This window comes from Ictalurus furcatus, chromosome 13 (assembly GCF_023375685.1).
Source record: "Ictalurus furcatus strain D&B chromosome 13, Billie_1.0, whole genome shotgun sequence".
Lineage (NCBI taxonomy): Eukaryota > Metazoa > Chordata > Actinopteri > Siluriformes > Ictaluridae > Ictalurus > Ictalurus furcatus.
This window is the reverse complement of record NC_071267.1, coordinates 14,591,017-14,618,985: the sequence shown is the minus strand read 5'-3', so window position 1 is coordinate 14,618,985 and position 27,969 is coordinate 14,591,017. Positions and strand designations below refer to the sequence as shown.

The following is a 27,969-nucleotide window of genomic DNA, read 5'->3' as shown; positions in this document are numbered from 1 at the left end:
GATCACAAAAAAACTCAGCGAAATCCTGTACAGGCTGATAAAAACACACGAGTTGTTCCGTAGTAACAACTTACTGCCTTTCCAGTATGAATTGGAATAAATAATATATATAACCAGTAGGGGATTAACGGGTACGCTGTATCTTATCGTCCTTGATTTGATTCATCTCTGATCCATCGAACAATGAATTCAACAGACTGCATAATAAATTAAGCTATTTGTCATAAAATCCTGCTTCTATCACACTCCCTTTTTTGGAAAAAGTAGCTCAAATCAGGTGAGGGGTACAGGTTTTTTTTTAAAAGTATGTTTCCCCTGAGCACACTGTGTTTTCATGAGCCAATATACTATCAGTGGATGCGGTCAGCAGTAAACGAGAGCTAGAAGATTCCCCTAAAGCTGCGTTCACACTCAGCGATTTCTATAGCTGCAAGTCACCGATCGCTGTACTATGAAATCAACAGTAGGTGTTCCTCCTACTGGTTGCCATAGTAACATGGGTGGTGCCGCAACTAGCATTCCACTTTTCACAACTAATCAGTTTTCTTGCTGCTAAAATGAAACACTCTGGAGGGAGAGCGTTTGTGTATAAAATTCACCAGCGTGTGTATATATGCATCATATCATATACAAGATGTAGGAGAAGCAGTATGTGCTCTTTGGCATCGCGGGCATCTATCTGCCGCGAAAGCGCAATCGCCGATTAGCTTAGCTTATGGCCTTCTCCGCCGCCGCCTCCATGTGTCCTGGGTGAAGTGTCCGACTTGGCACTGCTCTTTACTGGGTGCCGGAGGCATGTGAGTCGCCCTCGCATGCTCGCTCCTTCTGTTAGCGAGCACAAGAGGCTCTGGATCCCGTGCGCTCTACTATCTTCACTCAGTATATCTTCATACTGTCACTCATGTCGCTGGAAGTCGTCAGCTGTCATCGAGAATGAACGGTCTCTGGACACTTTGTCGCTGTGAATCACTGTATGTGTGATTGTTGCAGAAGTCTTTAAGGTGTGTTGTAAGGGAGCAATTTGGCTTCCTGATAAGTTATGAAGCTGACCGTCATTACAGTATGCTGAGTCTGCTGAATATGAGTACAGTACACCGAACTAAAACCGCAAACATGTCTGACTGCCAGCTTTTCTTGCCGATTTAACCCGGATTAAAGAAATCACAGTGGCGTTCGTATTTGGTAGTAGAAAAGCGTATCTCTGGCTACAGAGAGCTACGTGACTAACTGTATGACTCACTAACAGCAGAATAAGAACTTCGTGCTTTAGACACGCCTCCTTGTGAATCACAAGCTTAGAAATGTAGTTTTGTTGTACTGCACAGCTTTTGTTTCACTACATGCCGCATCTGAATGGATGACACAAACACTATTATAAAGTTTCAGTTATTGTGCTTTTGTAGTATTGAATGTTTGAATCAACTGAAATCTAAAGCATATATTCAGGCCATGCTTATTTTGCTGTATTTTAAGTGTATTATATCGAGACTGTATCGAAATTGTGTTGAACTTGAATGTTGTGCGTCTATGTCCCTAATTTCTCCATCTGGGGATTAATAAAGTATTATCTTATCTTATCTGATTAGCGCAGGACACTGTGTATTGTGCTTCATGGTTATAACTTTGGGGACTTGTAGTTTAGTGCGAAACAGGGCACGGGTTGCATGAAGTTGGTCACATGAAAGCTGTCATACGGACTGGGACGCGCACCGCGGTGCCGAACGCGAGACCACCTGTAGGAGGTGGTGTAGGGAGTCTGAGTTTGTTTGAACTGGACCTGTGCTGCGAGTCCCGTAAACAAGAACACAACTTGTACTTGGGTCCCCAGTTGTTCAGGAAGTAAAGTAACCTGCGCGCGTTCAGTTTCCACAACACAAGTGTACCATGAGTGGTAGGGGATTATGTGGGGCACAGGAGAGGTCCACTGCTGCGCATAATATCTGCTGCGCATAATAGCATGTTTGTGATGACGTAAGATGAACGCAAATGCACCGGGGTTCTATAGACTCGGGTGAGTCTGAAACCAGACCAATGCTCCAGCGGGCGCTGGGAACAATCGCACTCGGATTCGGACTGCAGCAAATGTGTGAAAACCACCTATAGGCCCTGTTTACACTAGTGCATTTTTGTTTTAAAACGCATGACTTTTGCTACAGTTACGCCTGTAGTCTACACTACTCCGTCGTTTTCGACCCTCGAAAACGGAGACTTCTGGAAACGCCGAAGACCCCGTTTTAGTTTGAAAACTCCGGGCTCGCGTTTCAGTGTAAACAGACCAAAACAAAGACTTTTGAATACAAAGGCGTGGCTTCGCCCACATTCGCTCCCTGATTGGTTCTTCTGGATCATTGCCTATCCTTCCCTGATTCGTCAAGCCCCTACCACATGACCATTACGCTACCTTGATCGTATACACAACAACACTGAGACTGAACCGCAAACTTTGCTCGCTTTGTTGTTATTCTTAGCAGCCATTGTGCGGATAAATTCTGTATTCTGTAATACATATATAATTTTATAATAAATAATTTTATTATAAGAGGCAAGCTATGATTAGAGCAATCTGCAACAAATCCCATTTCGAGCGACGTAAGCACTACATAGAACTCCGGTTTGGACTAGCAACCAACTTCCTGTTTACACTTGTATGCGCATGCACAGTGTGCATGAACGGTCATGTGACATGCGTATTTGGTCGTGTCGTGTGGACGGAGATCGTGTCTGAAACACAGCGGAAACGCCAGTGTGGACGAGGATCCCTTTCATTTTAAAATGCCATTTTAAACGAAAACGCACTAGTGTAAACAGGGCCAGCGTGTGGACTGTCGGTTCCAAATCCCACTTCCTGCTGCGCTACACTGAGGCATAACATGCACAAAACGTCACCTCACAGTTAAACAGATCAAGAGAGAATTATGACTGTAGTTAGAGTCATAATATTAGACATGCCATGCGGGGAGAGAACACCGCAGCTCATAGCCAAAAACCTTTGTGTCAAGGGCACAAACAATGCGTTACATGATCGTATAGTTGTTTACTTCCCTTGTATGAATGAACTCAACTAGCGAACTATATTGCTGCATGTTTTTATACCACGTTTCCTACCACTTTTAAACCTAGATAATGTGTATGTGTGTGTGTGTATATATATATATATATATATATATATATATATATATATATATATATATATATATATATATATATACACACACACACACACACACACATGATTTGTCCACTGCTGTTGAAGTTTTTGGGTATTCATAGACACAAAACCATAGGTGGATATCAATAGACCGATTAGTCACATGACCAGGAACCAGGCTAACGTTTAGACACACAATCTGTAACTAGACTCACTAGAGTAGCAGCATTTGAGGCCCCGCACATGTCTCCTCCCACTATGAATACACACCGCAGGGGATACGACCATTCAGTCTGCCGTCTTTACCTGCTTCCACAGAGCCCATCAGCACCGAGCGAAACCTCTGCCGTGTGTTACAGCACCGACTTTATATTACGTTCTCCATGCATCTCATCTTAACTGATCTCATCTGTTGTTGGCTTCAAAGTTTGCTGGACTAGATACAGATATATCTGCAGCGAAAGTGCCTTATAAAACATTCATGGAGACGCGGTGAATAATTGAGCCGCCGACCCTCCTAGAGTTCACCTCATCATTACCGCTCGCGTTGCTGCTGCTGTGCGTCTGCAGCATTCTGAGCGAGCCTGCGTCTTTGAGTGCTCTTTCACGACCGAGCCAGAATGATGGATCCTCCCCTTTGTGCAGGCAAGAGGAAGTGGGAAGCCTTGATTATGGTCTTCTTGGTCTTTCACTGCCCTTAAAAATTGCTCTCTGCTGATTATAGACATCAAGAATATAGGGCAAAGAGACAGCGGGGCTGTGGTTTAATTGGCTGCATTTCAAACCCGAGACCCAATACTGGCTTGTATTGTTTTCTAGTACTTATTAATAGATTGAATAGATGATCGAGCAAGAGTTTGTTATTTTGTTGTCGTTATCTATTTTCAAGCTATATAGCATTCTTGGTTGATCGATTGAACTCATTCAGTGTTCATGGTTAATGCAGGGTGGACAAATAAGCTCAGGCTGCTAGTGGTTCGAATTTTTTTTTTTCTTCTCTCATTCAGCATCCAGAGAAAGAAATCCCCTTCTCGCTAGAAACACAAAATTATATATATTTTTTTACAATTGGTATGTACATAGCACTTAATAATATGCTTCATGATGCGACTCACTTCTCTGCTCTAACTATAGCACGTGCTACTCCTTCCGAATCCCGAAAAAACCACGACTCGTAGCCGAATCGACGGGCAACAACTTGCCGAGTTTTCACGCAGGGCACAAATGTGATGTTCTACCTCCAGGCATTTTGAAAAGAAGACGGTGACTACAGCCACATGGAGTTATCAACTACCGATATACTCGACTGTGTCTGTATTAATTACAGTAGGCCTGTCTTTTGTAATGGTAACTACTTTTGGACGGTTCAGTATATTGTCCCAGAAATAAACGCGCTAAACGATATTATTGTCGTTTTTAAAAACGATTTCATTCCACTGATATAATGAAGAGCAATGCACTTTTAACTCTTTAAGAATGATATTCAGACATTGGAATGGAAGCGTCAACCAACAGTTTTTGTCTTCTGACAAATATACTTTTAAATTTAGTCGATAGTTTGTCATATATTTATTCATTTGAGTCAGTTTTACTCTGACTAAAATGGCAGCGAATATTAGTCAACTGAAAGAATGCGTAAATGAACCCAAATATTAATGTGTTATATATATGAACGTAAGCATAGATCAGTTTGTATTAGCAAAACCATGTGAAAACTGCCCTGAGATGATAACATTACAGTGAGTGCACTACTGTCATACAATATTGTGAATTCTTTCTGCTTTAGTTCTTATCTTCAGTTATCGTCAGCACCTTACTCGAGTTCATGCTCACTTCTACGTCCGTATCATTTTGTGCAGAAGCGAGCTGTAATATTATGTTTATGTATAGGTCTGATTAATCTCTTCTGTGTATAGGATGCGTTCGGGTGAGTTCGTTAATCTGCTAGTAAAGCTCTTCAGTTTACCGCCGTTCGTTCACCTTTCAGCTTCAGCTCATGCAGCTTAAGAGACTCAATCCCCAACGTTATCGACTACGACTGGATTATTTGAAACCTTAGAACTATTCTTTCTAGATTTTTGTTCTTCAAAAAAAAAAAAACATTGTTTGTGCATTGTTCATATCGTCATAGCGTGTCATTTTTTTCAGCAGTATGTATTCACATTAAAATCGTAGAGTAAGCACTAGCACCATCTTAAATTCGATATTATATTGTAAGATGCGTCCATATTCCATATATCGTAAGATAAGTCAATAATGTAATTATCTCACGTTAAGATGAGATGAGATTTTCTTAGTGAATTAGTATTCCAGGATAAGACTTAAAAACATAAGACTGGGCAGCACATTAGAGCTCTCACTTGCCCAGTGGGTTAGCTCATGAATTTCTGATTAGTCCTCCTCTGTAATGAGACCACTGTCATTTCCTATGTACCTTTATTTTATTTTATTTTTGTGCAAGGCGCTTAATCCTAAACTGCTCGGTTGTATGTGGCTTTGTATGAAGGCATCAGCCAAATAAGGTGAATATAAATGTCATAAGGAGAAGTCTTTCTGTTTACGTTGTGAGTTTGTTCTGTGGACTATCAAAATATCATTTCTACCTTCAGGTTAGTTTCCTTTTCTGCTCCGTTGCTGCTGTCTTAAAGTACAGTGCGTGTCTTGGACTTTGTGACGTTTACGCACCTGTTGAATATAGAGGTGTAAATATTTCACGACTCTCTCGGGTGTGAAAACGGTTTCATTTACAGACGACACAGAGAGCGAAAAGTTTGCATTTTTTTTGCCCTCTCGTCGATTCCAAGGTCTGTTTTCCACCAGAGTCAACAATAAAACTGTTGACAAAGAGGTCTTTTCAAAGACACGTGGATTGATTTTTCTTTTCCAATGCGCTTTGAGGACTGTGTAGCTATCTGAGAAGAATTAAACGTGTTTGTTTAAGAGCGTGCCTCGAGAATATTGCAGGCATTGTTTATAAAGATTCGCGCTCTCGAGCTGACATCAACAGACAAAGGCCCTCTTTACGCAAACAATGCAACATGCTGGCGTTAGGCACTGCAGCCCATGGCACACACAGCTTGAGTTCCACGGTGACGCAACGCAGAACCGAGTTCTGTCGCTCCGCAGGGTTCCTGTCTCTCATTGGTGCGGACCGGGGGGTATGGGGGGGGTGAACCGATTGGCTCTGCTGCTCGGTGAATCATCCTAGAATTGCTCCCACACAAACTTGAGTCCATCTGGTCATGAATAACTGCAGAAACCAGTGCTTGACTTACAAAGAAGAGCCTGTTTAACTAGTCTGAACTACAGTCACATGGAGAATGCTATATATAGCCAATTCAAAATAATAATAATAATAAAGCAGGTACTGTGTAGGCCTGCTGTCTTCACTGTGTTCTTCCTCTGTGAGAGTTTGCCTGCTGATTATGAACTGGAATTTTGTCTTTCAGGTTGACTGATCCATCAGGGTACCTGACAGATGGCCCCATCAACTACAAGTACAAAACCAAATGCACCTGGCTGATTGAGGGCTAGTAAGTGTTCTCGTCTGAATCTGTCTCATGCTTCACCTGCTGCTTGCTGCCTGCACTATCTGCAACCTCCTTTAGTCTAACAGCTATTTAGATTTGCTACAGTAGTGCACGCGGGCTGTTATTATCCTCGCTATGTTATCAGAAAAGAAAAGGTGTGGAGAGCCACATTCTGACTCGCAGACACAAGTCTGCTGTAATCCAGTCTTACAGATTAGTCGGTAAGACAGAAGGATGAAAAAAAAAAAAAACCACGATGTGGCTGCTTTTGTTTTGCAGCCCGAACGCTGTGCTGAGGTTGCGTTTTAACCACTTCGCGACCGAATGTAGCTGGGACCACATGTACGTCTATGATGGAGACTCCATTTACGCTCCTTTAGTAGCTGTGTTCAGGTGAGTAGCGTCCCTCCCGCCTCTCCCCGCCGCTCTGTCTTCACAGCTGACTCGGTGGTTTCTGCAATATGATCTTTGTCATCATAATGAATGGGTCTGTTGAGCCTCACTGTTCAGGATGATAAATGGAGTTGTGTTTTTCGCTGTATTCTACAATGAAACATCATGTCAGGTCGGCTAACGTTTAATCGTTCCTGGCCTACAGCGGTCTGATTGTGCCAGAGGTTCCGGGTAATGAGACCGTCCCTGAAGTGGAGACCAACTCTGGTTACGCGCTCCTGCACTTTTTCAGTGACGCAGCCTACAACCTGACTGGATTTGAGATCTTTTACTCGTGAGTAATAGCAAGATTGATTAACAACTGTAGTGGCTTTCCAAAGCCTAAGGGCCTGTTTACGCTGGGACGTTTTTGGACGCGTTCACACCCAGGCGTTAAACGCGAGAGACGCGCTGAATGAAAGTGCTGATTCACTCCCAAACAGTAGATGGCGCTAATTGAAAAGCAGAAATACCCCGGTACACAAGGCGGCTTTCCGTTTCAGACACCCGCTCATCACCGAGAAGAATAAGAGAGACAGTATTTACGTCTTTAAGCCGTTCAGACACTTTTTGCAAACTCGCAAAAGCACGTATGCACTTTTGTGAAATGTAAGGTATTTGGAGATTTGCCCACTGCAACAAATACATCTTTAAAACTAAATCCTTAAAGCTCTCATTTTAAACAATATACTCTTTTAAAATAGTTAATGATTTGAATTATATCAAAGTCACAGCAATAGCATTCACATACTTATGGGAAGACTCAAATTATTACATTTTTTTTTAATAGAATTTTTTTCTTCTTGTGGGGGGGGGGGGGGTCTTATATAAGGCAGTTATTGCTGTGCTAGTCTTTTTTTGTGGTCACTATTATAATACAACGACTCAATAATGGTGCACTTGGCTATTTGAATAAGAGGTCAAGAATACTTGTATGTATGTGCGTATATATTATATATATATATATATATAAGTATGTGTGTGTGTGTGTATATATATATATATATATATATATATATATATATATATATATATATATATATATATATATATATATATATATATATATTTATATATTTATGAATGTGTGTGTGTCAGGTTCCAAACAAATACAATGGACTATCAAACAGCGGATTATCACTTGCATATTTGCAGGGAAGAGACAAACAAACAGTTCTATTTAGTGTATAAAACAACACTGAAAGAATCATTTGGATCATTTAGAATATATGTTTGCATTTCAGTGTCGTCAAAAAAATAGCCACAACATAATAAATACACTCGTATAGTATTTAGTGGGTAATTTTGTATCTGGTGCTCTCAGAGGACACCTTGTTTATGTGTGTAGGCAGAAGGGTTTATTAGCATTAAGCGTTTTATTTCGGGTGTGTCACTTATACACTCTCTATAATGGTGGATGCTGGCATGTTCTTCATCTTCTTCGGCGGCGTCTTCGTTGTAAGACAGTTTCGTACTTGAGCGCCATCAAGTCGTAGTTTTATGTAACTTCAGCGGCTCTGGGCGCGTGAACAAAAGCGTGAATCTCATTGGTCGGCCAGTTTTCGACGCGACATGTCCAAAAAAAAAAAAAAAAAAAAAACGAACCCCTTGATGTTAAAAAAAAATTTTTCCGCTTTTATACCACGCGTATTATACCTGGGTGTGAACACTCTCATTGACAGCCATTGGGGCGTTAAACGAACTGCTTTTCGTGCCCGGTGTGAACAGGGCTTAAGAAGAACACAAATATGTACACACACATACAAAAATGGGGAAATCTATACATATTAAAGCATGCTTAAGGAGACGGGAAACATTCTTGGAGAAACAGAAACGTTCCAGAGGTTTTAAGCCTGTGACTGTGAACGAGTTTGTGGACCACCGCCAGGACACATGGGTGTAGAACTGCAGAATATCAGCCACACTGAAAGAAACAAGTCTTTAAAAGAGAATTGAATTCTGTAGTTTGTAGTGGAAACAGTGAGCAACTAATGAAGCTTCGAGTTATTTTGCTATTTGTTATTGGTAACACTTCTAGCACTTGTGTTTTAAATACAGTGAATTTGATTAAATGTGTCATTGAATACTAACAGGGAGGGAATTAAAGGTAATAATGAATTCATGTTCTTGTAGAGGAGGCTTCTGTTCTGAGAGCTGCCTTTGCTCTATAATCACAGTCAGTCTCATCTCCTCCATGCACATCTGTCATCCTTTTTTTTTTTTCTTTTTTTTTTTTTTCTTTTTAATATCCAGAGGCTTATCCATTCATTTCATCATTTTTATTTCTGTAGCCCTCCCACTACCTGGCAGATTTCTCTTTCAATGTCCTCTTTTTCTCTCTCCTAAAAGGATTAACTCATGCCCGAATAACTGCTCGGGCCATGGCAAGTGCACCACCTCTAACTCCATAGCGAGCAGAGTGTACTGTGAGTGTGATAAATACTGGAAGGGAAAAGCGTGTGACATACCTTACTGCAGGAACAACTGTGGCAGCCCAGACCATGGCTACTGCGACCTCACTGGGGAAAAGCTGTGTGTATGCAATGACAGCTGGCAAGGTACTGCAGTCCATTCAGTCTTCCTCTCCTTCCTCTCTCTCCTCTCCTTCCTTTCCATCTCCTCTCCTCTCCATCTCTCCTCTCTCCTCTCCTAACCCCTCTCTCTCCTCTCCTAACCCCTCTCTCTCCTCTCCTAACTCCTCTCTCTCCTCTCCTAACTCCTCTCTCTCCTCTCCTAACCCTTCTCTCTCCTCTCCTAACCCCTCTCTCTCCTCTCCCCTCCTAACTCCTCTCTCTCCTCTCCTATCCCCTCTCTCTCCTCTCCTCTCCTATCCCCTCTCTCTCCTCTCCTCTCCTAACCCCTCTCTCTCCTCTCCTCTCCTAACCCCTCTCTCTCCTCTCCTAACCCCTCTCTCTCCTCTCCTCTCCTAACTCCTCTCTCTCCTCTCCTAACCCCTCTCTCTCCTCTCCTAACTCCTCTCTCTCCTCTCCTCTCCTAACTCCTCTCTCTCCTCTCCTAACCCCTCTCTCTCCTCTCCTAACTCCTCTCTCCCCTCTCCTCTCCTAACCCCCCTCTCTCCTCTCCTCTCCTCTCCTAACCCCCCTCTCTCCTCTCCTCTCCTCTCCTCTCCTAACCCATCTCTCTCCTCTCCTAACTCCTCTCTCCCCTCTCCTCTCCTAACCCCCCTCTCTCCTCTCCTCTCCTCTCCTAACCCCCCTCTCTCCTCTCCTCTCCTCTCCTAACCCCCCTCTCTCCTCTCCTCTCCTAACCCCCCTCTCTCCTCTCCTCTCCTCTCCTCTCCTAACCCCTCTCTCTCCTCTCCTCTCCTAACCCCTCTCTCTCCTCTCCTCTCCTAACCCCTCTCTCTTCTCTCCTCTCCTCTCCTAACCCCTCTCTCTCCTCTCCTCTCCTCTCCTAACCCCTCTCTCTCCTCTCCTCTCCTCTCCTAACCCCTCTCTCTTCTCTCCTCTCCTCTCCTAACCCCTCTCTCTCCTCTCCTCTCCTAACCCCTCTCTCTCCTCTCCTAACCCCTCTCTCTCCTCTCCTAACCCCTCTCTCTCCTCTCCTAACTCCTCTCTCCCCTCTCCTCTCCTAACCCCCCTCTCTCCTCTCCTCTCCTCTCCTAACCCCCCTCTCTCCTCTCCTCTCCTCTCCTAACCCCCCTCTCTCCTCTCCTCTCCTCTCCTCTCCTCTCCTAACCCATCTCTCTCCTCTCCTAACTCCTCTCTCCCCTCTCCTCTCCTAACCCCCCTCTCTCCTCTCCTCTCCTCTCCTAACCCCCCTCTCTCCTCTCCTCTCCTCTCCTAACCCCTCTCTCTCCCCTCCTCTCCTCTCCTAACCCCTCTCTCTCCCCTCCTCTCCTCTCCTAACCCCTCTCTCTCCTCTCCTCTACTCTCCTAACCCCTCTCTCTCCTCTCCTCTCCTCTCCTAACCTCTCTCTCTCCTCTCTATGACCTCTCCTCTCTGTCTCCTCTCTCTCCTTTCCTCTCCTCCCTCTCTTCTCCTCTCCTCTCCTCCTCCCTCTCTTCTCCTCTCCTCTATCTCCTCTCAACCATCTCCTATCCTTTCCACCTTCTCTCAACCATCTCCTCTCCTCTCATCCGTCTCCTCTCCACCATCTCCTCTCCTCCATGTCCTCTCAACCATCTCTTGTCCTCTCCACCATCTCCTCTCCTCTCCACCATCTCCTCTCAACCATCTCCTCTCCTCTCCACCATCTCCTCTCAACCATCTCCTCTCCTCCATCTGCTCTCCTCTCCACCATCTCCTCTCCTGTTCTTCTCTCCTCCCTCTCCTCTCAACCTTCTCCTCTCCTCCTTGTTTATTCTCCTCCATCTCCTCTCCTTTCCTCTCCTCATTCCTCTCCTCTGTCCTCTCTGAAATATAAAAACGATGCAATTCAGCCACCCTCAGAGAGCAGTATGGTTGTAAATAATCATGTGTACGGTCTCCCTCTACTGGTGATGAAGTGCTAGTGGCTGCTTCTTGCTCCTGCACACTGCGGCAACCTCTGCTGTCCTGTAGTATCATCATTCAGTCTCATGATTATAACAGTGTGCCAAGGACCCAATTATTCTCCAGGTTTGACATCACACAGTCCCACGAGGGTCCAATGCAGAGGAGCTCTGTCTGTCTTTCTGTGGCCCTATGGGAATAGATATGGAAGATAATGAATCAGGGACAGAATGTGTAAACATGCTACTTATTGAGGCCCCATAGTGTTCCTAACCCTGGGATTATAAAGATGGGATTATGATGACACCAGGAGATGTGGCCTTCTCTCATGCGTTATGTTGTATTTCTCTTTCTCTTTCAGGTCCGGATTGCTCCCTCTCTGTGCCCTCCACTGAGTCATACTGGGTCATGCCCACAGTGAAGCCTTTTGGTACATCACTAGGCAGGGCATCCCATAAGGCAGTAGTTCAGGAGAAGGTCATGTGGGTTGTTGGTGGCTACGCGTTTAACTATAGCAACTTCCAGATGATTCTAAAGTGAGTAACTGATGAATTAATTTATGTAAGTTGTTAAGGCTAATGCTCGTACTCTGATCTTTTTTGTTCTGTTTGAAGATCATAAATCAGAAATATTTTCTTGTCTTTCTGCAGTTATAATCTGGATAGTGGCACCTGGAACACTGTGGCTAGCAGTAGTGGGCCTGTGTCGAGATACGGCCACTCTCTCGCACACTATCAGGTAACACGACTCTTGAAATATATATATATATATATATATATATATATATATATATATATATATATATAATGTAATGTAATGTAATGCATAAATTCTCTCTCTATATATATATATGTATTATTTTTATAGATACAAAAAAAGCACTGAATTAAACTACAGTCCTTGGGTTCTTTTCAGCCTTGCTTAATTGGACAAACAGTTGTGTAAAGTTTTAGTAGTCTTAAGTTTATATTCGTAACACTCATTTTGTGGATTTTATTTTAAATAAATGAAAAAATGTCACTGAACGCCCCCCATCCGATTAATCGAATAAATAAATAAATAAAAATCAATTGGCCAACTAATTGATTATGAAAATAATCGTTAGTTGCAGCCCTAAATCATAGCCTTTATCCTCTTCTTCCTATCATGTTTATATCCTTGAGGAAAAGGCACAAAGTCTTTAGCTAACAATTTGCCTAGGAGCTGTGGAGTTCTCTCTTCACTGAGGCTACGTCCACATTCATCCGAATAGATCTGAAAACTGCGTTTTCACTTTAAAACGCTCTCCTTCTACACTGGCATTTTGAAACGTTTTCCAAAGTCTGCTAGTCCATGCTGAAAACATTTTCATCCCTATACTGCGCATGCGTAAAAAAGTAAGAAGCTTTGGTCTGCATCATTTTACGTTTGGCGTTTATTTAAAAATGCAGTCTGAAGGTTGTACAAAGTGACAATCTTTAACAATGCTATCAAACTGTACAGCAGGCACAACAACCTCAGTACAACATCGTCCACCATTTGGTTTGGTACGAGTTGAATGGATCACATGACTGCGTCACTTGGCTGAAAATGAGTCATTGTTTCTGAATATCTTGTTTTCTCAGTCCACACAACAACACGGAAACGCAGTTTTCAAATGAATCCATGGGAGCGTTTCTGTATTATAAATTCTTTTTTCTAATATTTTGAGATACTGGATTTCCATGAGCTGTAATCATCAAGATTAAAACAAACAAAAAAGCTTGAAATATTTCACTTTATGTGTAATGAATCTAGAATATATGAACGTTCCACTTTTTGAATGAAATTGCAGAATTTTTTGAAATGCATCTGTATTCTCCGGCCTCGTGGACTTTGAGGAGACACGAGTCTGTTTGAATCCTGGTGGAGAAATTGTCATGCGAAGTTTGCTTTAAGTAAAAGTTAGGTTCGAGTTGAATTGTCTGCACCAAGGTTTAATTATGGGCTTATTCACAGACGGCATTGTCATCACAGGGTTTTTTTTTTCTTTTTTCTTTTTTCCTCCCTCCTCTTCAGTACATTACTCCTGCTGTAAATGTAGCAGAACAATAGAGAATGGGAACACATCTTCATTGTTCTTACTAACATTTATATAAACAATTTATTATATATTTAATCCGCTTGACTTTTTTGGAGTAAAGCCTTTTAGCTGCTCACATACAGTACTGTGCAATAGTCTTAGGCACAAGCAAAGAAATGCTGTAGAGCAAAGATGCCTTCAAACTTAATGAAATGAAATGTTTCTACATTTAAAAAAAAATACTATAAAGAGCAGGAAACGGAAATAAATGAAGTAGATATTTGGTGTGTTGACCATTTGCTTTATAAAATATTAGTAGTAGTCTCCGGTACAATTTGGCAGTTTTATAATGAAATGAGCTGTAAGTGTTATTGAGCATCTTGCTGAACCTGTCGCGGTTCTTCTGGAGACTTTGACTGTCGCACTTGCTTTTTATTTTTGCATCAAAGCCCAGGGGCCTTCATTGTGTTTTTTTTTTTTTTGTGTATCTGCAAAGTGTCCCTTGTATGTAATACACTGCTTTCTTTACTGACATACAAACATTTTTCTGTAACATTTTGTGCTGGAAAACCAGTGTTTGGAATCGATAATGTAGAAGTCATAAAATAAAAATGTTCTTGTACTTTTAGTTTGTACTAAAAAATGGGGTGCCTAAGACTTTTGCACAGTACTGTATATGCAACAACATTTCTGTCCCCATGAAACTAGGTGGTTATCCTTTGCTATTCCCACTGTTAGGAAAAAGAGTTAAATGAGTTAATACCCAATCCTGGGAGCAGATCTTTTCCACATATAGAGTTGTTTCACATATTTTCCTATTTAAAGTTGGAGCAGAGATCACATCCAGAGACTGCGTTTGAAAAGCAGTTTTCACACTCGAACAGTCCGAGCTATCGGTTCTAAAGGCCTTTTTTTTTCTTCCTAAATTCACCTCATTTTACTTCAGCTATTTAGTTCTAATTAAGAAGTTTCTTTTACATTTTTTTATTTTTAAAAACAGCGTTGATCAGAGATGCACCATTAACACATTTTCTCTGCACCATTTCTTTGTCTCTGCGTTGTCTGTGTCCCTGCAGGATAAACTCTACATGTTCGGGGGAAAGTTGGAGATGGGCTCGGGTAATGTAACAGACGAATTGTGGGTGTTTAATATGCAGAGTAAGTCATGGGCTCAGCAGTCTCCAAGCACGCCGGCTCATGGTCAGGTCTACGCGGTGGAGGGTCATTCTGCACACATAGCCGAACTGGACACAGGAGACGTGGTAATGGTGGTCATCTTCGGCTACTCCTCCATCTACAGCTACATCAGCAACGTGCAGGAGTACAACATCAGTGAGTGTGTGACTGACTTGATGTTCAATAGCACGGAAGGTGGTTCAAATCGGTACCAACAGTGTTCTGAGGTCCAAGTTCAGTCTCCGTTGAGAATGTGTGAACAAACATTATCCGGTCAGTTGTATGTATAATGATGAATGATATTATTATGGTCAGAAGGTTAAAGAGGATTAAGAGCAGTTACATTACAGGCACAGTAGATGGTAGTGTATCTCCAAGGGGCACTCTTAATAAAGACACCAAAATGTACTTTCTCTTGTCTCCCATCTCAAAATGTGAATGTCTTTCATCTCAAAATGTGAATATAGTATCATATATACATACATACACACACAGTAGGGGAAATAAGTATTGAACGTGTCAATTTTTTTCAGTAAATATATTTACTAAATATAAAAATAAATAAATAAATGAGGCTTTATTTTAGCACTTTTGTCAGTGAAACAGCCTTGTTGTGTCATGTTGTTGCAATGAGAAACAACCTGAGGGCGCTGTGTGATACGGTATTGTGACCCGTATAGGAGAGGAGAAGAAGTGAAACACAGTCGCACGCTTCTCTGACTAATACTTTTTCTTTTACAAGTGTAGTATTCCACAAGCCTGTAAAACTTTGAAAGAAATACCAGTAGGACAGTAACCTAAATAATATGTTAAAAAGCGAAATATTAAATAAAATTTAAAAAACGCGCTAGGTGACATGCCTGGAGATGGATCCTGAGATTTGTATTGTTTGCCCGTTTAACACTTATATTATTCCCCCACAAAGCCGACATATGGGTTCATCCAAATTTATTGGTTCACCTCTCTCATTAAGCTCGAATCCAAAATGTTCCCAGATTGCCGATGTAACATTCGGTTTCCCAACAAGATCCATCGCAGCGGCAGAACCCGAAGTGAAATCGCAGAATTCGCCTGAATGGATTTTGCTGCGCTCAAACAAACCCACGCCAAGCTAACACACACCACCATATAAGGTCTTTGATTATGATTACGTAATTTGTGTATTAACGTAAAATCTCCTGCTATATGGTAGGTTATAAATGCAAATTAATATTGCAACTGTGATTATTATTATTATTATTATTATTATTATTATTATTATACTTGTATACCAAACTTTGTACTGGTCATAGTGCCCACTCAAGCAGAAACATTAACGTTGCTTATGATGTGACACCCCCGCGGTGGTGCGGTTGTCATGGCCACCGTCACAGCCCTAAGGAAAAGATTCGGAGCTGTTATCTTGGCAAAGGGAGATAGCACAAAGTATTGAATAAAAGAGTGCCAATAATTATTGCACAAATATATTAAACAAAGATGTTTTTTGGATAAACCTGTATTTAGTTTCCTGTCCAGTTTAGTTTGATATCCATGAGAGCAGAGTATTTTACACATATCTACCAAGGTTGCCAAAATTAGTGGAGTGCACTAAAATAAATTAATAATGATAATAAAAATTTTATATATATATATATATATATATATATATATATATATATATATATATATATATATATATATATATATATATATAAATAATAGAAATAGAATTGTTTTATTTTCTTTTAAATTAATTATTAAGTTATAAGAAGGCATAAAAGGCAGAACTATCAGTATCAGGCGATATCACTCGGTGAATAATCGGTTATCGGTATTGGCTGAGAAATTTTGTATCAGTGAATTTATAAAATTATATATACACACACATGCACTATCTATTACTATTATATTGAATATCCCTTAATATAGAGAATTTAAGGTTGCAGTAATCCTTAAATCCAGTAAGCTTTACACAAAAAGCTTTGAAGGTACACCACATGCACACAGGTAAAAGCTGCATATTGAAGATGCAGTGAAAAGGAAAAGTACTGTTTAATACCTTTATTTCTGGAGAGTGTGCTGGCAAACCATGCTGACCAGTGCCAGAGTTCCTGTTTCTCACTTTTATGTCTTAATTCTTAGTTTAATCTTCTTTTAGTTTCCGTTTTAAGTCTTATAGTTTAATTATTTTAATCATACATGTGGAACTAAACATAAACATGTGTATATATTTGTGGGGAACTATATGGAGAACATTGGAGAACATTAGAGAACAAGAGAAATGAATATGCCCTTATAAATAACATCATAATAATCACAAATGGCAATAATGAGGTTTGCTAGACTCTTACTGTGTTTTCTGTGTTTTCTCCTGGAGTATTGACTCAGAAAGGGGAGAGTTTTCACAGATTTTCTTTAAATTAGTTATTTGGGTTTTTTTTAATTGACCCTTTTTGGTCTAACCTGCAAACTTGCCAACTTGGCTTATTTTAAGAAGTTGATGAAATGAATGTTTAAAGAGACAGAGAAGTATACTTTATTCTCCCTGCATCAAATAAAAAAAAATCTGTTCTTTATAGCCATGAACTAATTAATAATGATTAAGCATTCATTCATGTTAGCTGGAATGTTCTGGAACTGGACCTTTACAAACTCGAGCTGAATCACTGGTGGTATGTGTTTTGTCACTTGGTAATTGAACATTACTTGGGTTCTTCTAGATTTACATTTACATTTATTCGTTTAGCAGACGCTTTTATCCAAAGCGACTTACAAATGAGGAAATACAAGCAAAGCGATATATCAAGCGGAGAACAATACAAGTAGTGCTACCATACAAGATCTTTTAATTGAGTTCTACAAAAGCAAAGTGCACAGAATAGAGGTGTAAGAGCCAGAGTAAGGGTTTTTATTTATTTATTTATTTTTATAGGGGTTAGTTACGTGTTCACGGAAGAGGTGGGTCTTTAGCTGTTTTTTTGAAGATAGTGAGAGATTCTGCGGTGCGGATTGAGGTTGGAAGTTCATTCCAGCACTGAGGGAGAGATAGTGTGAAGGTTCTGGAAAGGGACCTTGAGCCACGCTGAGTAGGCACTACTAAGAGTCGGTTGTTAATCGATTGCAGATTGCGTGAGGGAATGTAAACCTTCATGAGAGTGTTGAGGTAGGAAGGTGCTGTTCCAGACAAGGTCTTGTACGTGAGCATCAAGGCATTGAATTTGATACGAGTGGCTACAGGAAGCCAGTGGAGGGAGATGAAGAGGGGAGTGACATGGGTTCTCTTGGGCTGGTTGAAGAATAGATAATTCTTTCTTTAGTTATGATTAAAATTCTCTGTGAATCAGATAAGAGTTCAGTAAGTTTCAGTAAGAGTTATTTACCAACTAATAATGCTATAATGCCATAAACAGTCTCTTTGTTACTAAACAAACTCAAATACACAGTAGCTTAGAATCCAAGAAAATGGCTATTTTTTATATTGCCTTGTGTTTTGTGTCAGTCGTTGCTATCCATGCACACACAAGCACTTATTTCACATTATGGTTTGTTCTCTCTGACCACAGAAACAAACACATGGCTGGTTCCTGAGACGAGAGGAGCCACAGTTCAGGGGGGCTACGGCCACAGCAGCGTGTATGACGCCGGCAGCAAGAGTGTGTATGTCCACGGAGGCTACAAGTCCCTGCCTGCTAATAAGTATAGCCTTGTGGATGACCTGTACCGTTATGAGGTGCACACTCGTATCTGGTGAGTGTCCATTAACATGGACAAGCATGAACGTACATCTTTTTTAAATAGTTTAGTATTTTTTGGGTTATTATTATGGGGGTCTCAAAATCATTTCCCACAGCTTCTGGAATTCTTTACATTTAATTTCTCATTCATCTGTTGTCTTTAGGATAACCAAAGATTATAAAGTATGATGGTAGGGGGATAAAACTTATCGTCTTGTTTTACTGACATCAAAAAAAAACTACAACTAATTAAGAAGCCATTAGAGCCTCCCTTTCTGACTTGGTCATTAGGAATCAATTTCAAATTTATATCCGGATTTCTGTAAAGCTCCACTCTGAATTGAGTTGACACTTTTAATAAAGTTTGTCAGGTCGTTTTGGCTTTATTTATTTATTTTTTCAAGGTGGTAAAGACAAGGCTATTAAAGTTACGAGTTCCCTGGCTTCGGTTTGACATGAATTCTCACAACTCGGGTAAAAGAGTAAAATAAGGCAAGCCTGAAGTTTTGAATGCGAAATCAGTCAGAGCCTGTACAATATTCCTGAGGTTATTGCTGTATCTATTTCTAATTAAATAGCAGTTATACTACATGCAGTATGTGCCATTCAACACTTGAGTAGCGATGCGACGAAAGGAAAAGTCTGGGCTGAAACCGAAAATGTTTGTTTATGATTGATTATTTATTTATTTATTTATTTATTTATTTTAAACCCCGTTTTAAAATAGTTTTTTTGTATAATTGTATTAATATTAGACTTTTTAATTCATTCCATGAGTTTAGTGAATCTGAATTAAAAAACTACAAACCAATAAAATGATCACACTTTTTTTATTGAAATTAACACACCAAAACAAAAACAATATTAAATATATTATCTTTCATTCAGTTCTGTTTTTTTTTTTTATCCAAATAATGTAAAGTTAGTGCGCACGGTGGCTTAGTGGTTAGCACGTTCACCTCACACCTCCAGGGTCGGGGGTTTGATTCCCACCGTGGCCATGTGTGTGCAGAGTTTGCATGTTCTCCCGGTGCTGTGGGGGTTTCCTCCGGGTGCTCCTGTTTGCTCCCCCAGTCCACAGACATGCATGGTAGGCTGATTGGCGTGTATGAATGGGTGTGTGAATGTGTATGTGAGTGTGCCCTGTGATGGATTGGCACCCTGTCCAGGGTGTACCCCGCCTTGTGCCCCATGCTCCCTGGGATAGGCTCCAGGTTCCCCGTGACCCTGAAAAGGATAAAGCGGTATAGAAGATGGATGGATGGATGGATGGATGGATAATGTAAAGTTCTAGAAAACTATTTTGCAAATCAGCAGTCAAGTAATGAACTATGTCTCTGTTCTGTTTATGTAAACATATGTCCACATTAATTAAAGATTGTTGTGCAAAACAGCAGCAATAGAACTAAAACAATTTGTAAACAACAGATGTAGCCTCAAGTCAAGAGCAAAGTTTTGCAGGGCTACACGAATTTTAATGTAATTGCTATAAACATTGCAAATTAGACTGCTTTCTATCCAAGCAAAAGTGGCAGGTTTCTCTTCAAGAGCAAAAGTTGCTCAGCTTTGTGGCAGAAGAGATGTTTCCTCTTCTCATCAAGAGCATGAGACGCTGCTCTGAATAGTCTCTCCCTCTCTGTGCTGGTGCTTGGGGCAGATAAATACCTGAGTGCATTCTGCGCAAGCAATGGAAAGCGTAGCTGTGCTTGTTGTGGCACTGCTGTGGATCGGGGCGCTTTCCTGTAGAATCTCGTCAAACGTCAGAAAGTGAAGGAGTTTGCGCCTCATCACTGATACGCACCCGTTTCTCTGGCACACTTTGTGCTGCACGTCAATCCTTCAGCAGCTGCATTCATCACCTCCAGCTCTACCTGTCATTTCCCATGCACTCTCTTTTTCTCCGCATCAAAGTAGTGTTCTTTAAATCGTGGATCTATATATCATTATCTATAATGTCTATCATTCATATATCTATATATCATTATCAATCTATATATCATTATCTATATATCTATAATGTTAAACGATAACGGTCAGCTAGATCGAGAGTGAAATCTGAGCACCGAGCACTGAGGAGCAGGGCGTGGCAGCGTATATTTTCGGCCTTTTTTCTCTTTCGGCCAAAAACCGGAAATTTTCGGTGGCCAAAATTTCGGTGCATCCCTACTTGCAGTTTATCACAGTGAAGTTTACATGAATCTAAATGTCCACTTTAACAATCGACTCCAGCTTTAAGGAAAGACTACACACACATACAGAACTTCTTAGTGTTTTTAGCATCACTGTATCCTGAGGAGTTTTTGCCTGTTGTGTTTAGGACTATTCTGAAGGAGAGCAGTTACCCACGCTACCTCCACTCGTCAGTGCTGCTGGGAGGAACTCTGCTCATCTTTGGAGGAAACACTCATAATGATACGTCACTAAGCAATGGTGCTAAGTGCTTCTCTGCTGACTTCCTGGCCTATGATATTGGTATGAACTATCTATTTCCATGTCTGTTTTCTCTATTCGTTTAATCTTTAGAACACAATCTAAGCAAGTTGTCTACATTTTTGCTCCAGTTTCTCTGAGATAGTTTTTCATTACTTTTGCTTAAAAATAGTTTTTGTAAGTATACTGATGATTGAGTTTTGACCTTATTTATTTATTTATTTAATAAAATGTACGATTCCCAGAATTGTTTAAAAAAATAAAACACGCGTTATAAAACTTACAGCATTTCACGATTAATCCCCTTGAAAGTACTCTCCTTGTGTTGTGATGCACACATCCCAGTGTTTCTCCCATTCCTGGAAAAAACTGTATGTAGAGTAACGTACAAAATGACACACATTACAACTTGAGGTTTGGGCTTAAAAGAAATGTTTATATACAGTATATTTTTTAATGTATAATGTTTAACAATATAGTTTAATGAATATAGTTTATAGTATAGTTTAATACATAGCTACGAGAGAGATATTTTGGATATTTTCACCTGTGAGAAGGTAGAATCGTAGCTAAGATTGGAGAGAACTAAAATAATAGACATTTTCAATTTCCAGACCAAAGCAACTCTACTAACCATAAAAAAAAATAAAAATAATGATGCCCATGTTGAAATCACAACAATTGTATGTGTAAAATGATGATTTATTTAAAAGGATAGTGACTAAATTGTTATTTGTTAATGAAAGTTGGATCTATTCAGGTAGCCATGTGAGATGTTCAGCAGAAGATCCTGTGGGAGAATAATTGGGCATACAGTTGTTGTTCCAAGTGGTTGTCATACCAGAGAAATATGCTTAAAAATAGTTTAGGGTTGTGAGGGTTAATATCATCATGCCTGTGATGATAATTTACTAGTAAGCATTTGGCAGGCTAATTGTTTTCTCATTTTCCACAGCGTGTGATGAGTGGAAGGTCCTCCCCAGACCAAACCTGCACAGAGATGTTAATCGTTTTGGCCACACTGCTGTCACCAGTAATGGGTTAGTAGCTAAGTGACAATGTGTAGGTCACAAAGGGGTGCAATTTGGAAAAAATATTTTAACATTTTAGATTGTATTAAAGTAAAGCTAAACTATTTCCATCGCAACAGGTCTGGTTTTAAAAAAAAATTTTTATTATTTTTTAAATACATAAAACATACTACACACTCACTCCCTCTCTCTCACGCTCCATCCCTCTGCAGGTCTATGTATGTGTTTGGTGGATTCTCCAGTGTGCTGCTGAATGATGTGCTGATCTACAGGCCACCCAGCTGTGAGGCGTTTGTGGGGCAGGTGCGATGTGAGGCTGCAGGTCCAGGGGTGCGCTGTGTTTGGAGACAGAACCGCTGTCTCTCCTGGGAGCCCAATTTTTCCACAAGCACACTTGCAACCTTCTGCCCTGCCAAGCCTGGTATGTGCTGCTGCAGCTTCTCTCCTGAGACAAACTTCTATATATCCACACCTATTCAATCAGCAACACAGACTTCAGGTTTTAGGGGTTGTGTGACTGCCTGCTGATTAATACTACTGCTGTTTATACCATAGCCCTGTTGTAGTCATGAATCTGATTGGTCAGAAGATGTTGATTCATTTTCTGTCACAGTATGGCTTTAATGTTGGCACTGACTACAAGGCAGATCAGAGGTATATGCTAATGTTTTCAGTTTAATGCGTAATACGGTGCTCACATAATAAAGACTAATAATTAGTATATAACAAAGTGTATTTAATAAAGATTCATGTATAATCATTGATATGGTGAAGCTTTCCATATGGAGTCTCCAGTGTCAGCATTTTGTAACGGAAATATTTCAGGACAGAAACGTTGCAGATTCTGTGTAACATTATAAGCTTCTTAACTTCAAGTGAGAAAAATAAAGTGAGGCTGGTGAGAGAGCGACTGTTTATAATTGCCATAATAATAAGTGACAACAGGAACTAACTCGTTGCATGGATGTTCCATAGCATTGAAAGTAACTATAAATGGATGAAAAGATAGAACGTGTTATTTTTCAGTAACGTAGTGTATAACAGGAATATAAAACATTTCCTACGTGCCGTTATTAAAAAATAATCAACTTCGGGGTGTTCGGGGATCACGCATCTCCATCGCTGATTATTTCCCTTTATACCATGGTCTGTCTGGATACTCGATTCTGATTGGCTGAATTAGCATTCAAACCGTATAATGCACAGGTAGTTCCAGTCCGTTTAATCACCGTTCTAAATTAATGCGCTGCCCATAAACAGTTGTAACCATAGTAACATAGTTACAGCTGCATAGAGTAGTTAAACTCACAGCTTCATTATTAGTAGAGACGCAGCACAGACTCGGTTAATTCATATGTGCGTTCTCTCTCTCTTTCACTCTTTTCTCATAGCTATTTATTATAATTCATTCAAATGAACGTAATTGTATCTCACTGCTTTATCTGTGTACGATTTAGAGCAGGCAGAATTCTAGCTCTAACGACCTGAATATAAAATAACAAAAAGTAACCGTTATTTTTTTTTTGTATCCTTTTCAAATTTTGCACTGCAAATATCAATGACTGCTTTAGCTCGTCAATGCTGGCAAGTGATCATCGTGTAAGTGGGATAATCCACGGCTATGTGTATGTTACACGATTTTAATGCACTCCGCGTAGGCAACCGTGTTTCTTCACCTCCACATCGTGCGTTAAAATGGTGTAGTGTACACCTACAGTAGCTATGGATTATCCCTTACGTCATATATAGCAAATATATAGTCATCTTCAGCAAATATAGATTGAATGTGTGAGACACAAATTTCACACGGTTCCTTTAGTTTTGGGAAAGAGGAAAAATCAATATTGGTGACTCTCAGTTCCAGCTTATATATTGTCTGACAGAACTCCTTCACTTTATCAGCAACAACAAGATTGAAACAGTATGTTTGCTGTGGCAGTAAAACCCGACTACTATGTGGACTTGATTCTGACGATGAAAAGAAAAGAATAAGCATTGCTTTTTTTTTTTATTCATGTAACATGTAACGGGTCACTCTCAGTCCACATCATTTCCCCATTTGAACTGCTAGTTGCTGACGAAGTTGAATAGCTCTCCATCTCACCTGATGACCTGTGTATGGTGTTCTGAGCTGAAACACACACACACACACACACACACAAACTAACTTTAGCTGTTGTAATGAGAGGGAGAGAGCACAGCTCTCCGCCATCCCTCTTTGATCATGAGCAGCTATTGGGAAGTCATCAAAAAAACCTCGCCATGCCTTTAGCTAAACAAAAATGCGTGCACACATGCAGTGCATAATGCCCATGTGTTTGCCCTCAGGCTGTGTAGTGCTGGTGCTAAGCCCTGATAATTGTTTGATCTGAAATTCAAACCTCTTGAAATGGGTTTTCTGTGAGAGAGACCAGTACGCACTCTGTCTTGGAGCAGAGACACACCAGAAGGGAATCTGGGAGTCTTTTTGTTTTTCTTTTTCTCTAGTGAAAGAAGGTTATGTGGTGATTGTCTTCTCTTAATTGTAGAATAAAGCACTGTGTGTTGAGGGTGACGGATGTGAGCAGAGTCTGCTTTGATGCTTAATATAAGGCCAGCAGTTTGAAGGCTATTGACTGGGCGTAAATGGAAATGCGAGACAGGTGTTTGATGTGCTTATTGTTTCTTTCTTACCTCATTTCAACTTCTAAGGTGTTAAGAAGCTCCCGCAGAACTTTTCCTGCAGAACCGTTCCTTTCTGAAGTAATTCGAGGTTGCCTGACTTTCTTTCTCAACATTAATGCACACAGACAGGGAGTTAGACATGAGTCGCTTTTAAATGCATGTTCTTTGGCTTCTCTCGCTTTGTAGTGCTGTTATTCCTCTTTCTTATTCTGACCTTGTCTCATCTCGTCTGTTTCTTTAGCAACCATGGATGAGAGATGTCACCGCTTCTCTGACTGCACCAGTTGTAGTGCAAACACTAATGGCTGTCAGTGGTGTGATGACAAGAAATGCATCTCAGCCCTCAGCAATTGCACTGCAGTAAGTAGTCTTGTAGAGGGAGCAAGAGAGCCACTCTGTTCCTCCATACCTTACACTGTGATACTGCAGGTCAAGACCATTCGTATGGGTGTCTAATATTAATTTTTTATGAATCTGCAGTCCTGATTTCTTCTGTTTTTGTGTATATCTTATACTAAATTGTTTCATAAATTAAAACAAAATCTAAGATAAAACAAAGGCAACATGAGTAAGTGCAAAATACAGTTTAAATGTTATTTATTGAAGCACAAAAGTTATCCAATACCAGCTAGGCTTGTGTGAAAATGTATTTGCCCCCGTAGTTACTCATTCCCCAAATCTATGAAACTGCAAGGTGGTTGAAATACATCAGTCTGGGAAGGGTTGCAAAGCTATTTCAAAGACTCTGGGACTCCAAAGGAGAAACTCCACAGTGAGAGCCATTATCTCCAAATGGAAAAACTCGGCACAGTAGTGGCCAAAATCAAGAGCACAGCAACTACTCATCCAGGAAGTCACAAAAGACCCCAGGATAATATCAAAGGACCTACAGACCTCTCTTGCATCAAGAAAGGTCACTGTTCATGACTCCACTATCAGAACGACTCTGGGCAAAAATGGCATCCATGAAAGAGTGGCGAGGTGAAAACCACTGCTAACCCAGAAGAACATTAAGGCTCGACTGAATTTTGCCAAAACACACCTTGATGATCCTCAAACCTTTTGGGAGAATGTTCTGTGGAATGAAGAGTTGAAAATGGAACTGTTTGGAAGACAGGAGTCCTGTTACATCTTGTGTAAACCAAACACAGAATTCCACGAAAAGAACATCATACCTACAGTCAAGCATGGTGGTGGAAGTGTGATGGTGTGGGGATGCTTTGCTGCTTCAGGGTCTGGGAAATTTGCAGTAATTGAGGGAAACGAATTCTGTGCTCTACCAGAAAATCCTAAAGGAGAATGTCTGGTCTGCAACTGGATTTATGCAGCAAGACAACAATCCAAAGTATAGGAGCAAGTCCTAGTCCCAGAGTTTAGGGGGGCAATTAGTTTTTCACATTGGTGATAGGTCTTGGATAACTTTGTCTGGTTCAATAAAATAAATAAATGAATAAAATTTCATTTGAAGATCTGAAACTATTTATTATGAGAGAGAGAGAGTAAGAAATATTAGAAGAAAATACTTTTTCACAGCGCTGTGTTCTTGTTTTCTGCTATTGCAGAGTGTGAGAAACTTCACCAACTGCTCCATCAGAAATGAGCAGATCTGCAGCAAGCTGGCCAACTGCAAGAGCTGCACCTTAAACCTTAACTGCCAGTGGGATCACCAGCAACATGAGTGTCATGCGCTCCCTGGTAAGATGTGCAAGTTTAAGAGGGTCAGTCCTCACATGTTGGCATTTTAGTTCAATGTAGTTCAAGAACATTGATTTGTTGGATGGTGGATTAGATTGTATTAGGTCTCAGAATCTAGCTAATAGAATATCACATTTTTATTTTCATTGTCTTCCACCCTTAGCCAATTGCTGGAAACTTTTTTGAATTAGAAACTTCAATTCAATTCAATTTTATTTGTATAGCGCTTTTTACAATAGACATTGTCTCAAAGCAGCTTTACAGAAATATCAACATGGTATACAGATATTAAAGGTGTGAATTTATCCCAACTGAGCAAGCCACTGAGTGGCGACGGTGGCAAGGAAAAACTCCCTAAGATGTTTTAAGAGGAAGAAAAATGGGAGGAACCCGACTCAGAAGGGAACCCATCCTCATCTGGGTAACAACAGTTAGTGTGAAAAAGTTCATTATGGATTTATATGAAGTCTGTATGGCCTTAGGAGCAGCCGTAGTCCCAGCAGTCTGGAATTAGAGAAGATTTGAGCTCCATCCAGAGGCAGAAAGGATCTGGATCTCTAGAAACGGCACCGGCTTTTTTTTTTTTTTGGATATATTCTACAGTTACATGTATGTTTATAGTACAGTAACCTCTAATGAGATTGTGTATAGGCTGGTACGTCCAAGCTTGTATGTAGAAATGCGGGTAATCTGATTATCACTTCAGAATAAATTTCACAGAAGCACCAGAGTTTAAAAAAAAAAATTTGTGGGGGGCACTGTTGCCTCGCACCTCCGAGGTTGGGGTTTCGAATCCTGCCGCCGGCCTGTGTGTGCAGAGTTTGCATGTTCTCCCCGTCCTTCGGGGGTTTCTTCAGGGCACTCCGTTTTCCTCCCCCAATCCAAAGACATGTGTTGTAGACTGATTGTCATTTCCAAATAGTCTGTAGTGTGTGAATGTGTGTGTGAATGTGTGTGCGATCGTGCCCTGTGATGGGTTGGCACTTTGCCCAGGGTGTGCCCCGAGTCCCCTGGGATAGGCCCCAGGCTTCCCCATGACCCTGTGTAGGATAAGCGGTGTGGAAAATGGATGGATACATGCATGTTTAATTGTGGATGTTGTAATTACAATAATTATGTAGATTTACACACACACACACACACACACACACACACACACACACACATTTGCTTAATGTACATTTACTGAAAGCTTTAGTCAAATCTGTGTCTGTATCCGGACCTGTACACCTTTAACTATCCATCATTTTGTCAAGAAACAAAGTCTAGTCTTAGTTAAATTACGCAAGCAAACATACATAAAGGCTTTATTCCACTATAAAAATATAAAAGTCACCTTTTATTGTAGTTCTGGTCTGTCTAGGGTTTAATCTATCAAAACCGTTATTATTGAGGTCTATTCCGTTCTGAATGGATGGCCACATTCTTTGATGACAGCATCCTACTTTCTTCCTTCATATGGCAATGAACAGCACTGTAGCAAACAGAACACAGCTTTTATTTCACGCACAGATGCTTTTCACTATTCCAAACATGGATATGCACTAAAAAGGGTTGTTCTTTTTTATGGCTTATTGATTGGTTGCTGTGCATTCACATAGTGGAGCATTTCCCAGGGATGTGCCGTCACTGTTTGAATGAGTCATCAATAACC

At 40.5% G+C, this 27,969-nt stretch overlaps 1 protein-coding gene across 1 annotated transcript in view; it reads left to right on the top strand.

Moving 5' to 3' along the window:
* The window catches only part of atrnl1b (attractin-like 1b), a 129,041-nt gene that overhangs the window by 16,354 nt on the left and 84,718 nt on the right, over positions 1-27,969 (top strand). Inside the window, exons 2-14 of the mRNA XM_053640575.1 lie at positions 6,598-6,681; positions 6,958-7,071; positions 7,277-7,405; positions 9,460-9,668; positions 11,927-12,101; positions 12,216-12,303; positions 14,683-14,938; positions 18,325-18,508; positions 20,813-20,967; positions 21,881-21,965; positions 22,169-22,377; positions 24,862-24,980; positions 26,183-26,315. Coding sequence (XP_053496550.1) covers positions 6,598-6,681; positions 6,958-7,071; positions 7,277-7,405; positions 9,460-9,668; positions 11,927-12,101; positions 12,216-12,303; positions 14,683-14,938; positions 18,325-18,508; positions 20,813-20,967; positions 21,881-21,965; positions 22,169-22,377; positions 24,862-24,980; positions 26,183-26,315 — 1,940 coding nt within the window. The remainder of the gene's footprint in view (positions 1-6,597; positions 6,682-6,957; positions 7,072-7,276; positions 7,406-9,459; positions 9,669-11,926; positions 12,102-12,215; positions 12,304-14,682; positions 14,939-18,324; positions 18,509-20,812; positions 20,968-21,880; positions 21,966-22,168; positions 22,378-24,861; positions 24,981-26,182; positions 26,316-27,969) is intronic.